The sequence below is a fragment of the Triturus cristatus genome, chromosome 8 (genome assembly GCF_964204655.1).
Source record: "Triturus cristatus chromosome 8, aTriCri1.1, whole genome shotgun sequence".
NCBI classification, from domain to species: domain Eukaryota; kingdom Metazoa; phylum Chordata; class Amphibia; order Caudata; family Salamandridae; genus Triturus; species Triturus cristatus.
The window spans coordinates 1,181,356,153-1,181,372,272 of NC_140591.1; the positions used below are offsets into that span (position 1 = coordinate 1,181,356,153).

At 49.8% G+C, this 16,120-nt stretch overlaps 1 protein-coding gene across 2 annotated transcripts in view; it reads left to right on the plus strand.

The window, feature by feature from the left end:
* SLC9A7 (solute carrier family 9 member A7) overlaps positions 1–16,120 on the plus strand; it is a 424,975-nt gene that overhangs the window by 240,818 nt on the left and 168,037 nt on the right. For both annotated transcript variants that reach the window (XM_085622857.1, XM_085622858.1), the window contains exons 9-11: positions 162–250; positions 362–475; positions 8,331–8,442. In XM_085622857.1, the coding sequence (XP_085478983.1) occupies positions 162–250; positions 362–475; positions 8,331–8,442 (315 nt within the window). The remainder of the gene's footprint in view (positions 1–161; positions 251–361; positions 476–8,330; positions 8,443–16,120) is intronic.

The window sequence follows — 16,120 nt, forward strand, 5'->3', positions numbered from 1 at the left end:
GAGAGAGTTTTAGGATTTCCTGTCAGTCGATGAGAAAATTCTTATAAATTTATATAGTGATATGTTGGAGCGTTTGTTGCTTTATAAGGTTCATAATAACTGGAATTGCTTGAAAAAGAACAGACATTATTTTATCATTCACGTACTTGTTTTTTCTACAGGTGTCGTCGCCGTTCTTTTCTGTGGAATCACACAGGCTCATTACACATACAACAATTTGTCAGCTGAGTCAAGGAGTCGCACCAAAGAGGTACGTTGGCGCCCTTATGCACGCATTAAGAGGAAGGACAACAGAGCACAATAGTGACAGGCAGTTATTGGACAGTGACATCTTGTCAGTTCTTATATTTCTTTCTTTCAGCTGTTTGAAGTCCTGCATTTCCTTGCCGAGAACTTTATATTTTCCTACATGGGTTTAGCTCTGTTCACATTTCAGAAGCACGTCTTCAACCCCATCTTTATCATTGGTGCCTTTGTATCCTTTAATCTGTGTACTGAGTGCTGTTGCTTTAAATATTAGCATGCTCACACAAGGGGCACGTGCCTGGGGAAGCTATTTTGGGCCTACTTGTATTTGAAAGCCTTGCAGCAGGTGTTGAGAGGCTCTAGGGAAGACCTTGATCTGCTGACCAATGCATTTGCTTCTGTGAGGCATACAGACCTTACAGAGCCCTAGAAACATGCCACAAATAACATGTCAGTCGGAGTTTTGCAGATTTTTGGAAGGTTAAGTGTAAAGGAGGCATGTAGACATCAAAGAGGTCAGTTATATCGGCAGGTGTGTGCGGAGTAGCGTGCTACTCGTCAAAACAGCGCTTCAACACCTCATCATGGGTAGCAAGCGCAATATAAATGCAAAACTTATCCCTCCACTATCATTTTCAATCCAAATAACAGACTAACATGTCCACCACTCAAATTACTTTCATATTTCACTATACTGATTCACCACTAATCCTTTATGGGTCCGGAGTAGCGTGCAACTTGCTGAAAAAGCGCTTCGGCTCCTCGTCAGGAGTAGTAAGCGCTATATAAAGGCAATTACAATACAATATTAAACATGCATTCCAGTACCAAGAGGAAATGTTAGGAGATAACAATACTTGGGGCTCTGAAGTGTTTGAGAAAAACACAAAGGTGATAAGTGGAATTCTCGCAGATAGGCTCAGACACTCACAATCACTTGTGGCTACATTGCAGCCCATCATTACCAGTGTGCAGCAGGCACAAATATGCAACATCGTGTATTTTGAAATCTCAAGAAAGGATGCAAATTTTGCATAACACTGGCTTAATTTAAATTGTTAACTATCAAATAAGGAGCATAAGAGGGGGTAATAACCAGGACGTCCTCCACTCACGAACTTCACAAAACAACAAGACCTGGTTATAGACTACACATAACAACTATAAATAATCTCTATCAAGTCGGTATCATGTCTTACTCCTTGGTGAGGCTATGCTTACTTATCTAGTCATGCCCCCGTATGTGTTAATTGTTCTTAAAAACTCATCAACCACCCAATTTAGGTCACATGCCCAACAGCCAATGGTCTCCAAATGGACTGACAAAGTACGATTAAAAAATGTGAGGTGGGTCAGAAAGTGCCTCACATAAGCACCATCCATGGAGCTACTGGTTGGTACTCACCAGTTTGCTCACTCTGTCATCATCTGCACTTTCTTGACAGAAAAAAAATGTAACCTAACTTTTAAACTAATGTAGAAAATGAAAAGGTAAGGTGTATAAATGAATTGGGTGGTTGATGGAGTTTTTAACAACGATTCCCACATACGGGTGGGCATGACTAGATAAGTAAGTATAGCCTCACCAAGGAGTAAGACATGATACCCACTTGATAGATATTATTTATAGTAGTTTTCTATAACCAGGCCTTGTTGTTTTGTTAATTTAAATTGTACCCGGGCCTAATACCCTTCCACCAGCCATATTTCTCTCCTCCATACTTGCCCCTTCTGTACCCCATTCTGTAATGTCTGCATGACACGTGTTATCTTTATCTGAAAGAAACACGTTAGTTAGATTCCTCACCTTAGAATATCCCTAGGCGTCAGGCTGGATCCGGAAAGATTTTTCGGCAGCAATACCCCTTGCGCGTCGCTAGGCGTCGTCTGCGGCTCCGCGTCCGTCGTCGGCGTCGTGCGCTGGAATGACGTCGTCGGAGTACTTAGATGCCCCCCTCGCGCGCTGACATCAGTTCTTCTTTTTCCACGCCAGACAGCGTCGATCGGGAAGAGCTTACCCCTTTAGTCACTTTTTGACTAAAACTTTTTGGACTCTTTTGTCTACTCAATTCGAACTGGTACCGGTAGGATGCCCGGGTTTAAAGCCTGTGACTCCTGTCATCGACTGATGTCGGTGACGGACCACCACCGCCGGTGCCTTTATTGCCTGGGGGCTGACCACGATGCGGAGTCGTGCCTCGACTGCCAGGCCTTGACCTCGAAGGCTAGGTGGGAGCAGTCCCGTAAGCTTCTCGAGCTCCGACACTCGGCTCCGTTCACGGTCCCGGTCCAGGAGGAGGTCGAAGGACCGGTCGCGGAGCCGCAGCCACCGCTCGTCGGGGTCGAAGTCTTCGGGTAAGTCGAAGCATGCTAAGAAGTCCAAGAGGCGACACCGCTCTTGGAGGGTCTGGCTGGTACCACCTCCGCGGCTCCATCGGAGCCGCGTCTGTCCCCATAACCACCGGTCCCTGGGACTGACGCGACTCCGGCGGAGATCAGTGCCTTCCTCTCGGCCATGAGGGGCCTGGCTCCACCGTCGACGCCTGCCGGCGCGTCTTCGGGCCCCGCGGGCTCGACTGGGCGATCTAGCGAGCCGGTGGCCCCGGCGCCATCGCCGACTTCGCTCTCGATGCTGCAGGTCCCCGTGGGATCCAGGCCTGGATCTCAGTCGGTGCCGGTCGACCTCACGACGCCTCCTCCGCCGGCGCCGACACTGGTTCCACCCCCCGGCGCCGTCTCCGGACGACGCCGTTCCTCGGTTCAAGTCCGGGCCCGGCGCCGGTGCGGCGCCGTCCGGCGCCGCAGCCGACGCCGATGGATGACAATTTCATCTACCGTCCGGCTCCGATTATTCCCCCTGTTTATCAGGAATCGGATGACGGGGGCGACTGGGAGGGGTCTGAGGACCCTCTGGCCCTGCAGGCCAACTTATCTCAGGACTGGGCAGATGAGCTGGGGGATGCCAGTGGTCTGGACACCTCCCCGGAACACTGGTTTCATCTCTCCTCCGACTTGGTTTCATCTCTCCTCCGACTGTGGCTTCGGAGGAAGGTGCTGCATTTTCAGTGGTGCTGGGCAAGGGGCCGAAGCCCTTGGGCTGGAGCTGCCTGCTGTGGCCGTGAGGACTAACCTCCTCACTGAAGTGCTTCAACTGTCAGCAAGCTCCTCGGAGCCTCTGCTGCAATTCAATGAGGCACTAGTGGACGTTCTGAAGGGCACCGGGTCCAAGCCCTCCACAGTACCTCCTGTGGATCGGAACGTGGCCCGGCGCCACCGCCCTGCTCTGGGCGACCCCAGTTTTCTGTCCCAACACCCCACGCCCGATAGCCTGGTTATCCAGGCCTCTACTTCCCAATCCTCCTTCCCGTCCACTCCCCCGGATCTGGAATCCAAGAGGCTAGAGCAGTTCGGTAAGAAGCTGTTCTCTTGCCTTAGTTTGGGACTGCGGTCCTTGAACACCGCTTGCCTCTTGGACTGTTATTCCCACTCTCTGTGGGATACGGTGGAGGACGTGCTGCCCCAGTGTCCGGAGGAGGCCCGGACGCGGCTCGCCCAGGCTCTTGCCGACGGGCGGGATGCAGCACGACATGCTATTCGATGTGGACTAGACACTACAGACTCGCTGGGTAGGGCGATGTCAACCACGCCTGGCTGCGGTCCACGTCTTTCTCAGGGGATGCCCAGAGCTCCCTCATGGATATGCCCTTTGATGCCACTCGCCTTTTTGGCGAGAAGGCGGATAGTGCGCTGGTGCGCTTCAAGGACTCCCGGGCTACGGCCAAGTCCTTGGGCCTCTTGGGGCCGCGACCGCAAACTTCCGCCTTTCATCCCTTTCGTGGCCAAGGAAGGGGCTCCCCCTCACGTCCGCCTAGCCACTGGCTGCAGATCCAACCTGCACGCGGTCGCGGACGTGGATTCTGCCGAGGCGGTACCGGAGGGTCAACATACCAGTCAGTCCACATCCACCCCGGCAGCATCCGCCTCAAAGTCCTCCTAGTCCGTACTTTCAGGCCCATTCCACGCCAGTGGGAGGCAGAGTTCGCCATCACCTGCTCCACTGGCCTTCCATCACGTCGGACAGGTGGGTGCTGCAAATCGTCCGAAGGGGCTACTCCGTCCCCTTCGAGACGACCCCTCCAGCCATGCCACCGCAGTGCCACCGCATGTCGGGGGATCACTTGAATCTTCTACGGGAGGAAGTTGCAGCCCTCTTGGCCAAGGGGGCCGTCGATCGCGTTCCTGGTCCAGAAGTAGGTCATGGTTGCTATGCCCACTACTTTCTGGTTCCCAAGAAGGGCACAGGGGGCCTACGCCCTATCTTGGACCTCAGGAGCGTCAACGCCTTCCTCCAGAAGGAGAGGTTCAAGATGCTTACCCTAGCTCAGGTTCTGGCTGCCCTGGATCCAGGAGACTGGATGGTAGCGTTGGACTTGCAGGACGCTTATTTTCACATTCCCGTCCTGCCGGCCCACCGGCGTTACCAGCGGTTCACGGTGGGTCAGGAGCATTTCCAGTTCACGGTGCTCCCCTTCGGCCTCACCAGTGCCCCTCGGGTGTTCACGAAAGTGATGGCGGTGGTCGCAGCTCATCTGCGCAGATCAGGGGTTCCAGTCTTCCCCTATCTCGACGACTGGCTGTTGAAGGCGGGCTTGCCCCAGCAGGTTGTCTCCCACCTCCAGACTACGGCCGACCTCCTGCATTTGCTGGGGTTCTCCATCAACGTGCCGAAGTCGCATCTGAGTCCCTCCCAGAAGGTCCTTTTAATCGGGGCTGTTCTGGACTCGGCGCAGTTCCGGGCTTATCCTCCAGAGCAGCGGGTCCGGGATATTCAGGCTCTGATTCCCATCTTTCAGCCTCTATCCCGGGTTTCGGTCAGGTTGGTGCTGCGGCTTCTGGGTCTGATGGCCTCCTGCATCCTGTTAGTGCATCACGCCAGGTGGCGAATGCGGGCTCTGCAGTGGGACCTAAAGTTTCAGTGGGCCCAGCATCGGGGCAACCTGTCCGACCATGTCTTGATCTCGGAGGGCACTGCAAAACAGTTGCAGTGGTGGCTCACAAACCGCGATTGGGTCAGCAGCAGATCCCTCTCCCTACCCCACCCAGAGCATGTAGTGATGACAGATGCGTCCCTCCTGGGATGGGGGACCACATGGGGGGGCGGAGATCAGAGGACTCTGGTCTCCGGCGGTGTCTCAGGCCCATATCAACCTTTTGGAGCTGAGCGCGATCCGACTTGCACTGAAGGCATTCCTTCCCGTTGTCCGGGGAAGTGTGGTGCAGGTGTTCATGGATAACACCAACGCTATGTGGTATTGCAACGAACAGGGCGGGTTGGGATCGTGGACCCTTTGTCAGGAGGCTCTGCGCCTCTGGACATGGCTGGAACATCAGGGCATCACCCTGGTGGTTCAACATCTGGCGGGCTCTCTGAAAGCCAGAACAGACGAACTCAGCCGCCGGTGCATGATGGATCACGAATGGCGTCTCAACTCGGATGTGGTGCAAGGCCTCTTTCGGCAGTGGGGAGAGCCTTGGTTAGATCTATTCGCCACCGAAGAGAACGCGCAATGTCATCAGTTCTGCGCGTTGGAGTTTCCAAGGCGGCACTCACTCGGGGACGCTTTTCGTCGCGAGTGGAGTTGCGGTCTGTTGTACGCCTTTCCGCCTATACCACTTCTGCCCAGAGTGCTGAAGAAGATCATGCGCGACCGGGCCCCAAGTCATCTTGGTGGCTCCGGATTGGGCACGAAGGTACTAGTATCCCGAGCTACTCAGTCTGTCAATCGATCCCCCGATACGACTGCCTCTTCAGGAGGACCTTCTGTCGCAGCAGCAGGGGACGGTCCTCCACTCGAACCTGTCCAGTCTCCACCTTCATGCGTGTAGATTGAGCGGCCACAGTTGATGCCATTTGACTTGCCTCCTGAAGTCTGCGATGTGATACTGGCAGCCAGGCGTCCCTCCACTAAAACAGTATACGCCTGTAGGTGGAACAAATTTGTGGCATAGTGCACAGCAAAGGCTGTGGATCCCCTTTCCGCCCCTCTTTCTGAGGTTCTCCTCTTCCTTCTTTCTTTGGCCCAGCAGGGCTCTGCTCTGGGCACTCTTATAGGTTATCTTTCTGCTATCTCTGCCTTCCTTCGGATTCCTGATCAGCCTTCTCTCTTCAAATCTCCTGTTGTTTCTCGATTCCTTAAGGACATTACTCACATGTTTCCTCCTGTCCCTTTCGTAATGCCTCAGTGGGATTAGAATCTTGTTTTGACATATCTGATGTGCGCTCCCTTTGAGCCACTTCATAATTGCCCTCTTCGTCTCTTGACGCTTAAGACTGCTTGCTGGTAGCCATCACCTCTGCTAGAAGGGTGAGTGAGCTCCAGGCTCTCTCTTCTAAGCCTCCTTTCCTTTCTATTCATCCGGACAAGGTTGTGCTCCGCTCTCGCCCTTCCTTCCTTCCTAAGGTTGTGACTGCCTTTCACATCGGGCAGTCTGTTACGCTGCCCACCTTCTTTCCGCCTCTGCAACCCTCGAAAGAGGAAGAGAGGCTCCACCGTCTGGACCCAAAACGTGCGCTCTCCTTCTACCTGGACCGCACAAAACAGTTCCGGTGGACAACCAACTCTTCGTTGGCTACGTGGGCGCTAAGAAGGGGCAGGTGGTGCACAAGCAAACCATCTCTCAGTGGATCGTTTTGTGCATCAAAACTTGTTACTCCTTAGCTAAAAAGGAACTTCCTGTTGGGCTGAGGGCCCATTCCACTCGGGCCACGGCTGACGACTGCCCTGGGTCGGGGAGTCCCCTTGCAGGACATTTGTCAGGCAACAACTTGGGCCTCGCTCCACACGTTTGCCAAGCATTATTGCCTGGACAGCCAAGTCCGGAGAGACGGCTTCTTTGGCCGTTCTGTTCTCCAGGACTTTCTGGTGTGATCTTGGTTCGCAGACCCTCCACCGGGGTTGGTATTGCTGAGGTATCTATTCTAAGGTGAGGAATCTAACTAACGTGTTTCTTTCAGATGAACAAGTCACTTACCTTCGGTAACGATGTATCTGTAAGAAACATTAGTTAGTTAGATTCCTCACCGACCCACCCATCCTCCCCGTTCTGCGAACCGACATCTAGGGTTAAGGTTATCCTTTTCAGGGCCCTAGACTTTTTTGGCACCAGTGTTGGTCTCTTGCATGGCTCTGCGTTCCTGGCGCGGAAAGCTATGTACAAGAACTGACGTCAGCGCGCGAGGGCAGCGTCTAAGTACTCCGACGACATCATTCCGGCGCACGACGACGGACGCGGAGCCGCAGACGACGCCTAGCGACGCGCAAGTGGTATTGCTGACTAAAAATCTTTCCGGATCCAGCCTGATATGAGAAGTATCCGAATTGTAACTGGAAGGTGGAGTATGTTCCAGTTAGTGTAATACTCAGTGCCCCTGGTGTTCTCAAGCAAGACCTTGGCTGATTGAAATTCCCAATAGTTGTATTGTATTGTCATTTATGTAGCGCCCTACAACCAGAAGAGAGATGCTAGGGATCGCTTCATTGTAACGTAGTATTATTTTTTGAGCACAAGAATTTACATGATAAAAACATCGAACTATGAAATATTGTAGGATTGCATGTCTTGGTTGGGCTGAATTAAGAGTGAGAATGTTGAAGAGACTGGGATGAGAGGGTAAATGACCTGTGGCACATTGCCAGATCTACCAATAGCGTCCATCACCCTTACTCTACGCGTTTGTGCGAACATGAGCACCACGTACGCACCTCATCTGCATAAAACGTGTACCAAGTGCTTTCCACATCTATTCTAGAACTACAGTTAGAATAGTAATCTGCCAAGTCCCTCATTATTATGAGGTATGTACTGTGTCCATCAGGGTTTTGGAAATGTTTACTTTTGTTTGACACAATCCTGCTACTTCTCTTAGACAGAATACCAGCTGCACATCTCGGGTACATGATGTGAGACCGATAACTTGAATGATATGCACTTATTTTCCTTCCAGCTTGACTTAAAAATTCCAAATGTTTTTTATTTCTGTGTAAGACAAACAGTTTTATCCTTGACACTCCACCAATAAACAGATAGCCATCTTTTTGGGCAGAGCGGCCCACATCTACCCGCTATCTTTCTTCTTGAACTTGGGCAGACGGCACAAGATTGGCTGGAACTTTCAGCACATGCTGATGTTTTCAGGTAAAGAAAAAGATATAAGAACAAAGCATGTATCTGTAATTTTATAAGTTATTGGGTGGAACTTCTTCTTACACGCGACCTCAATGGATTACAATGAGCTAATGAGTTACATACTGAATGTGTTTTCGGCATTGGCAACTGAACATTATGCTACCAGTTCTCTACAGTTGTATAACAAAATATCGTTACTAATATCGCTCTACAAAAAAACGTTGTCCTAAATATCTTTTACAAAAATATCGTCCCACTTGGTGTAGATTTTCTATTAACTCCAGAAGATATTGTGGTTATAGTATACTGTTACCATGCCATCCTTTCTTCACAGGTAACTTAGTTCTAACTTATCAAAGAAAATAAGAGAGCTATACAATCTCTACTGGCCTTCGCACACCAAGTTTATCAAAGAGTAAACATTCTTTATCATATCACACAAAAGAAAAGCTTAGGTTGATGCTCCAACCAAGAAGGAGGATTGCAAACATTCAGTATTGTAAGAACAAATGTCTTTTCTTGTACAGTCAGTTTTGGCACCATGCTTCTACGATGCTTTTCTGAATTTCCCAGTTCCCTCCAGTGGTTACAAACGTGGAGACCAGTGGAGGACCAGCGTCACTTTTCTGATCACTACCCTGGACTGTACCAAACTCTGCTGATTTGAAGTCGCATTTAACGGATTCTCCACCCATAGTAGAAAAATGAGGGAGGGTTGAGACTGTTGATTGTTATCACTGGTAAGGAGGAGCACTTTATCCCTGAATAAGAGGTCCAAACTCTATTCAGCCCCACATGTCTAGTGTCCTAACCTGTAAAGTGTTGTGTTGTAGAATATGTTACATTTGCAGTACGTGTACTGTAAGTATGTTGTCCTTTTGCAGTGACATGATGACTGCAACCTGTTCCTGACTGGGGTAGAGTGGAAAAGCCACTTTGGACCTCTGCTCAGCAACTAGGAGCTTCATCATTTAGCTGTTTTCTTGTAGTCCATATGCCTGGCTTGTGATGACTAATACACATCCCACTGGGCATATAGGGCTGGATTATGCATACAGTGCACTGTCCCACTCTGTACCAAGGCGCACCCTTAAGTCTGTGTGCCTGGCGCAGAGTGGGACAGCATGCCATATCACAACAAATGCACTATTCACAGTGCAGCAAAAACCCGCGCCTGTACTGGGAACAGCAAATTAATGAAAGACAGACTGGCTGTTTGAAGCGGACACTCCATCTTTCACTGTGCGGGTGGCCGCATGGCCTCCATTTGAAATGGGGCCTGAAAACCCCCTGCAGGTTGGTTCGGTGAATGACTGCAGCTGTGTCTGATCCCATTTAAGAGGGCAATGGGGCAAGCCAAAGTTACTGGGTTCATCTGTGGTGGTTGAGGCCGTTTACTCCTGGTGTCTTCGGGCAGGCTTACTATGGGTTCTGAGTAACTGAGCCAATTACATCTACAGTACATGAGTCTTGGTGGTATGTCAAGTCGAGCAGTCTATGGGTTCTCGAAGAGGAGTTAGGTGCAAGGAGTACACAGGCTCACAACTCAACGTATGTTCAGCAAACAAGTACACAGGCTCACAAATACTCAGGCTAACAACTCAAAATATATTCAGCAGCCTCAATAAATTAATGTCCAGAAAAATACTTGTTTTTTATAAAAAGTAGCATTTATACACACAAAATGCGAAATGGTGTGCACACTAAATAATAAGACTCTTCATAAGTTCTGTATTTTAGCACAGGCACCAGCTTCCCGCTCTTCTAGCTGCGGACAGGGGTTATTCCCCATTGGCATAGGGCATCTTCTAAGGCTAGGCCCGCTAAAGACTAGGTGTCTTAGAAGTCCCACTATGGCTATTCATACTATAAGTGCTTCGGTGCTTCAGTCAGAGCAGATTCCCCCAAGGCCTCTGTGACTCGATGTTCAGTGTTACCCTCTCCCGCGGAGAGGAGATAGAATTCAGCGGTCCTGGGTCAAGGGCGACTGCTGCTGTAGCCAGTGATGAGCTGTAGCCTCGTTGCAGCCAGCACCCGGTCTGGACCTCCACAGCGTTCCTTCGTTGTCGTGGTAGGTATCTTCGGTCTCCAATGGCAGACCTGGGGTGCTACTTGAGTTCCAATGAGAAAATAGTCATTTGCAGCTGCACACTGTTCAATGACAGCTGCCCTTGCTACCTCCGTGAGCCCCCACCAGGCATACGGGGGTCGCTTTCCACGCACTCAAGGCTACATTCCTCTTCGAGTCACAACACTGCACAGGAAGACTGCCCTCTTCACCACAGCACCACACCAGGGCAACGGCCCTTAAGCTTCATCGTGGCCCAAACATGGTAAACAGGGTTTGCATTGAATGCACACTTGCGGACGGCCCAATTGGTGCGGTGGTCCAAACTTCTCCGTTGCACCCACTTGGCATTCAGGGGGTCTCCACAGCACACAACGGTCGTCATCCCCATCGATGCACTGATTCCGATTGACCAGAATCTCTCACACTGATTTCTGGGATCCACATGGCAGGATTCCCACTGGACTTTGCTCCCTCCAGGCGTTCTCCTTCTCCACACAGGGTCCACTGATCTTGGCTGAGGAAGAAGTTAGTGCTCCAGGTTCCTGAGCGAATGGTCTGATTTTCCTGGGTGATGTGCCCTCACCCAGCACGGTAGACTCACAGACCCTTAATTCCCAGTGCTGGTCAGAACATGGTGAGCTTCTCTACACTGATGCACAGCTTCAGTTTGACAATTTGGGAGTCTCAAGCTGCCCCTTTTAAGATCCTTTTCTAGACACAAATGTGATTTAGTGACTCTGTCTTTAAAGTTTGTGTGCGGGGGAGTTTCCACCTTTGAAGTGCCAATTCCTCTGCCTTGCTCTTCCTCAAGACAGCACTCCATCACCGGAGGAGTGTCTCCAAATCTGATAGCTCTAAACACAGGCCGTGGGAGTAATTAGAGGATCACACCTGGATGTCAGCTTCCGTGATATGTTTATCAAAGACTTAAAAAGCCCCCCACCCCTACTCTTTATGATTCCGTTATCAACCCCATCGTCTTCCAGAGATGTGCCCAGGCCCCTTTGATCAATGACCTCTCTTCAGAATCAAAGAGCTTTTTGTGAAGTGTACTGAAGAGCCTGACTCCTCTTTCCTCCAGTGTGTGTGACCCTCCGAGCTCTCAAGAATGCAGCAGTCCACACATCTGTCTGGGGGGGGCTTCCTCTACCTCCACAAGCTCCGTCCGCAAGCCAAGGGTCTCCCAAAATGGATACAGAGACTTCCATATATTATGCTTTTCAGAGGCACACATATTCTTCAGCGCACACACTTAACAGCGAGCGTTGACTTTTATGTAATATGCCCTTTCTCAGGCACTCATACATTCAAGCATGCAAACTCAACAATGCATGCTGGCTTTCATGAACTGTAGCCTGTCACAGATACACACACATCCCAGCACTCACACACTGCCAAGTGCAATGACTCTTGTACCGTGCCACTTCATCGGCACACATATAGTAGCATCATAAAAAATTTTCCCTGTACATTTTATATGTGAATATATGATTAAACATGAACTGCAGACTGAAATACAAGGTTCAGAGTTGCTGCTTTGTATATATGTTCTTGAGTCAAGCATCCAAATAAGAGGTCAATTTTGACATATTTTTTCAAACTTTATAATTGGTTTATTCATCTGAGTCAGCCCTTAATGAAATTCATCCTTTGAGCTGTCATCTAGTTAGTAGTCTGCTGCACTAACTGGCAGATTACCACCCCCACAAGACAACAGGCTGAATTCAAGGGGATTAAACATCTCCTGCAGGAGCAAGTGGGGAGGGCTGAAATCTCCATAGCCATCATCTTGTACTTGCTTGCTAATTCAGAGAAGGAATGCTTCCGGTACCTAACAATATAAGGGGCTAGAATTCTCTCTGTGCCTCCCAAGAGTGGGTCACTTTGAGGTGTTTGGAGGGAACTTGCAAGCACGGTTAGATAGAAATTGCCTAAACGTGAGATGTGCCTTAGTTTTAGTTTGTGCAAGAGTTATGGGGCAACCCTGTGATCCTTGGAACCTGGGTAAATATTGAATATACAAAACAACGATTCCCTTGGGGAGAGCAATAAGCCTAAAGTCTCTTGGCCAGAGAAACGTGGAAAAACATTATTGGTACAATATGCAGACACAAGTTATTGTCTAGTCATAGCATCATTGCAACAGTTCCTTAATTAATGATTAAGACTTAGGTTCAGGGTGTAAGTGCTCCAACATAAAAGGCGCAGTGGATAGTTGTGAGAAGTTGGCCTGGCATATGCTGGTCACTAGTTATAGTGGCCACCTTGCACCAGTCCAATTCGACTCTTATGGTAGATAGGTTTAAGACAACCTTTTAAAGAAAGCTATCCTAGTGGTAGCTGTGGAGAGCAGCCTTCAGGCTGAGTCTCAGAGGAATGTAAAGCAGCTTGTTTTACCTTATAATCTCTTGAATTACCAAATGAAAGGACACCACACAGGTATATATATCAAATAAATATGTATTTATTTCTAGACATACTCTACTAATCTCTTTATGAGATCAGAAGCCAGGAACACATTCAAATATCAACGTTTCACAATAAGTTAAGCACAAATATGGCTGGGGCCCTAGGGGCGTACCAGACCATATACTAAAAAAGTGGTTTAGGAAAGTCGACTTGCAAGGGGACAAGGCCTAGGGCCTGTAGAATCGCTGGGGCTTCACTAATCCACCCAAGGCAGGTAAGTAAAAGACCCACGGGAGACGCATGCAGTGTGAGAACACAGCCGCGGGTTCCTATTGATTTCAATGGAGCAAGTCGCGGTTGGATTTTTTGAGTTTTAGGGTACTTCGAGGAAGTCTACAAGCAAGCCACTTACAAGGTAAGTAATTCGAGGGCCAACACACACTAGGGCACCGGAGTGCACGAGTTACCTCACCCAGGGAAGCCGGGTCAATAGGTGTCTTTTGGTGTCGGGTCACGTCGCTGTTTTCTATGGAAGCCAAAGAAGATTTACTGCTTGCGAAGACTGAAGAAGTGTCCGGTGAAATCCAAGGCTGGATTCAAGATGAAGATGACCTGAAAGCATAAGGGACAGTGTTCACAGTCACTTGCCAGTGACCCGGGGCCAGGAAGATGGATGATCACGGAAGTCGGGGGATTTCAGGTAATCAATGGTGTTTTGACTCTTCAGCCACGAGGTCCAGGAGGCATCGACGATGACCAGGAGCTGTATTCGGAGTGTACCACGATGTCTGCAGCTTACTGAGGCGTCGGCAACCGGATTGGAGCCAACAAGCCTTGGCAACAGCAAGTCTCGTGGAATGTGGAAAAAGTCAGCGATGCAGACCAGCAAGGTCTGAGGGACTCACCCAGCGAGGGTAAATGAGGGCAGACCTGGAGCAACCAGGGGAGCCCTTTGGTTCGAAGAGAAAGTCTTCAGGGGACCCACAAGCCAGCCGGCAAGGGATCGCAAAGACGCCTCGTGTGGATTCGCTTCACAGGAGCCCACGGTCACTCGGGACGAGGTAGGCCACTGATTTTCGAGGTAAATCCTGCTGGAGGCTTGGGCCACACGTGGTCCAAAGCACAAGTTCGTAAAACGTCGTGAAAGGGTTGCACTCAACAATAGTGCACGGTACCCAGGTATTGCGGTTCCTCGTCACTCGTGGGGTCCACTCGCCTCAGCTCTGCTGGGGACTCACAATGGCCATCGAGAAGTCAGGAAATTCACTTCCGGGGCTGCAGGGACTTAGGACACCGGCGGGAGCGGGAAAGTTTGCGACTGTTGATTAAAGTTTTTGGTGCCTGCCAAGCAGGGGATTCTTCCGTCTTCCAAAGGTAGTGGACCGTCGAAGGGCCAGGATTCTTCTCGTAGAGCGTCGTCCATGGATATCTAATTTGCAATGGCAAGGTTTACCTATCTTATAGTAAAAGAAAGGGAGGGACTAGCTCTGACCACTCCTCTAGGAGGGTCAGGGGGGTGCGTGGTTACACCCACTTCCCTTTGTCCAGTTTCGTGCCAGAGCAGGGGCTGGTAGCCCCTGAACCGGTTTGAGCTGGCATATGCACAGAGGAGCCTACTGCTCCCCCAGTGCAGGACTTCAAAGCACTCTAAGAGTGCACCCACCCAGCTCCAATACACTAAATCCTGTCTGGAAGGTGGTGACACCTCCCTGTGACAGGATGCCTATTGTTGGGCCTCCTCCACTGCGAGTTTCAGTCAGCAGCAGGAGGGCAGCCCAGTGTCTGTGCTGGTGGCATCCATTTTGTGATGCCAGGGCTCTTTCAGATTTCTACCGTGTTTCCACAGTGGGTACATGTCGTCCCCTCTAGAAGGGTGGGATCATACTCCCACACCAGTTACTGGTGTGGAGGTATGATTCCAAGTTGTTTGACACCACACACGACATGTTTTGATGCAGTCATTCCAAAGTTAGCATTTACTGGGTGGTTATAATGCACTTAAGAGTATATGGTTTAACCGCATCCAAAAACAGCCACAGGGAATAGACCCTGCCAGCTGTAGAGGGGCCTTGCTCAGGCAGAGGCACCCCCTCACATTGTAAACTAAGCACCCTGCCCTCAGGATTGACAGGGCCTGCCATAGGGGTGACTGATAGGTTTATTTGTGTGTATGGTGAGATATAGAAACCTATACCTCTGTGAGGAGTGCTAACACTACCTCACCCAGGCTGCAGTAGCAGGCCTGTGGTGTCAGATTTCGTCTGCTTCCCAGGGGTGGCATAATACATGCTTCAGCCCCTGGTAGGCCTGTAAAGTACCTACGCCCTTGGTACCTAAGGTACCATATACTAGGGGCTCATAAGGCACCACAGTATCCAATCACTAGTGCATCTAATATGCACTCCAAGTTGTTTAGAGAGAACAGAGAGACTGGGCCCCTGATTAGCAGGGACCCAGCCAGATTATAGCCCGAAACCAGTGTAAACATCAGAAAAAAAGTGGGGGCAACATAAGTGCAGATCCTACTCTCCTACAATAGTGACATAGCTGAATAAGGTGCACAGGTGCTAGAGATGTTGATGTTTCGACCCCAAGGCAATGAATACAGGGTTATCATCAGGACGAACGTCTTAGCCATAAGGCCCAACATTGTAGCAACCTACAAGGAAAATGTGCCAAAGTAAGTTATTCCTTCAGAAGATAACTAAAAAAGAGCAAGTATGCTACCAAATATTAGATTACGAACATACTGAAACAGTGCAATAGCTGGGTTGGGTCCTGGAGAGATGCCAGGAGTGTTTGGTCCAAATAATTCATGTATGAGAGAAACGCAGTGTAAAAATATCACCAAGAAATTTACACTAAAGTGAGCCTCAAATAAGTAAAGCCACTACTGCAGGCAACAAAAGCCTGTAAACAAGGAAGAGCTGAAGTCACAGCATAGTATTGGTAAACACAATACGCAAGGACTCACCAAATACCCTCTTGTAAAATACACTGTCAAAGGATTAGTAAAGAACAGTCCTGTTCCCATCTGTAAGAGTTCAAAAACAGGTGCATATTAAATGCCTACAATGACCAAATCTTTTGAAACGTGAAGCAAAGCTTAATTTCGCCATCCAGTGGCGTCCAGAAAGTACTTACAAGGAACCAGGGCCAAACTCTGTCAATGTAATCAGCAGTCTATCCACGTGTGTGCTGGTACCC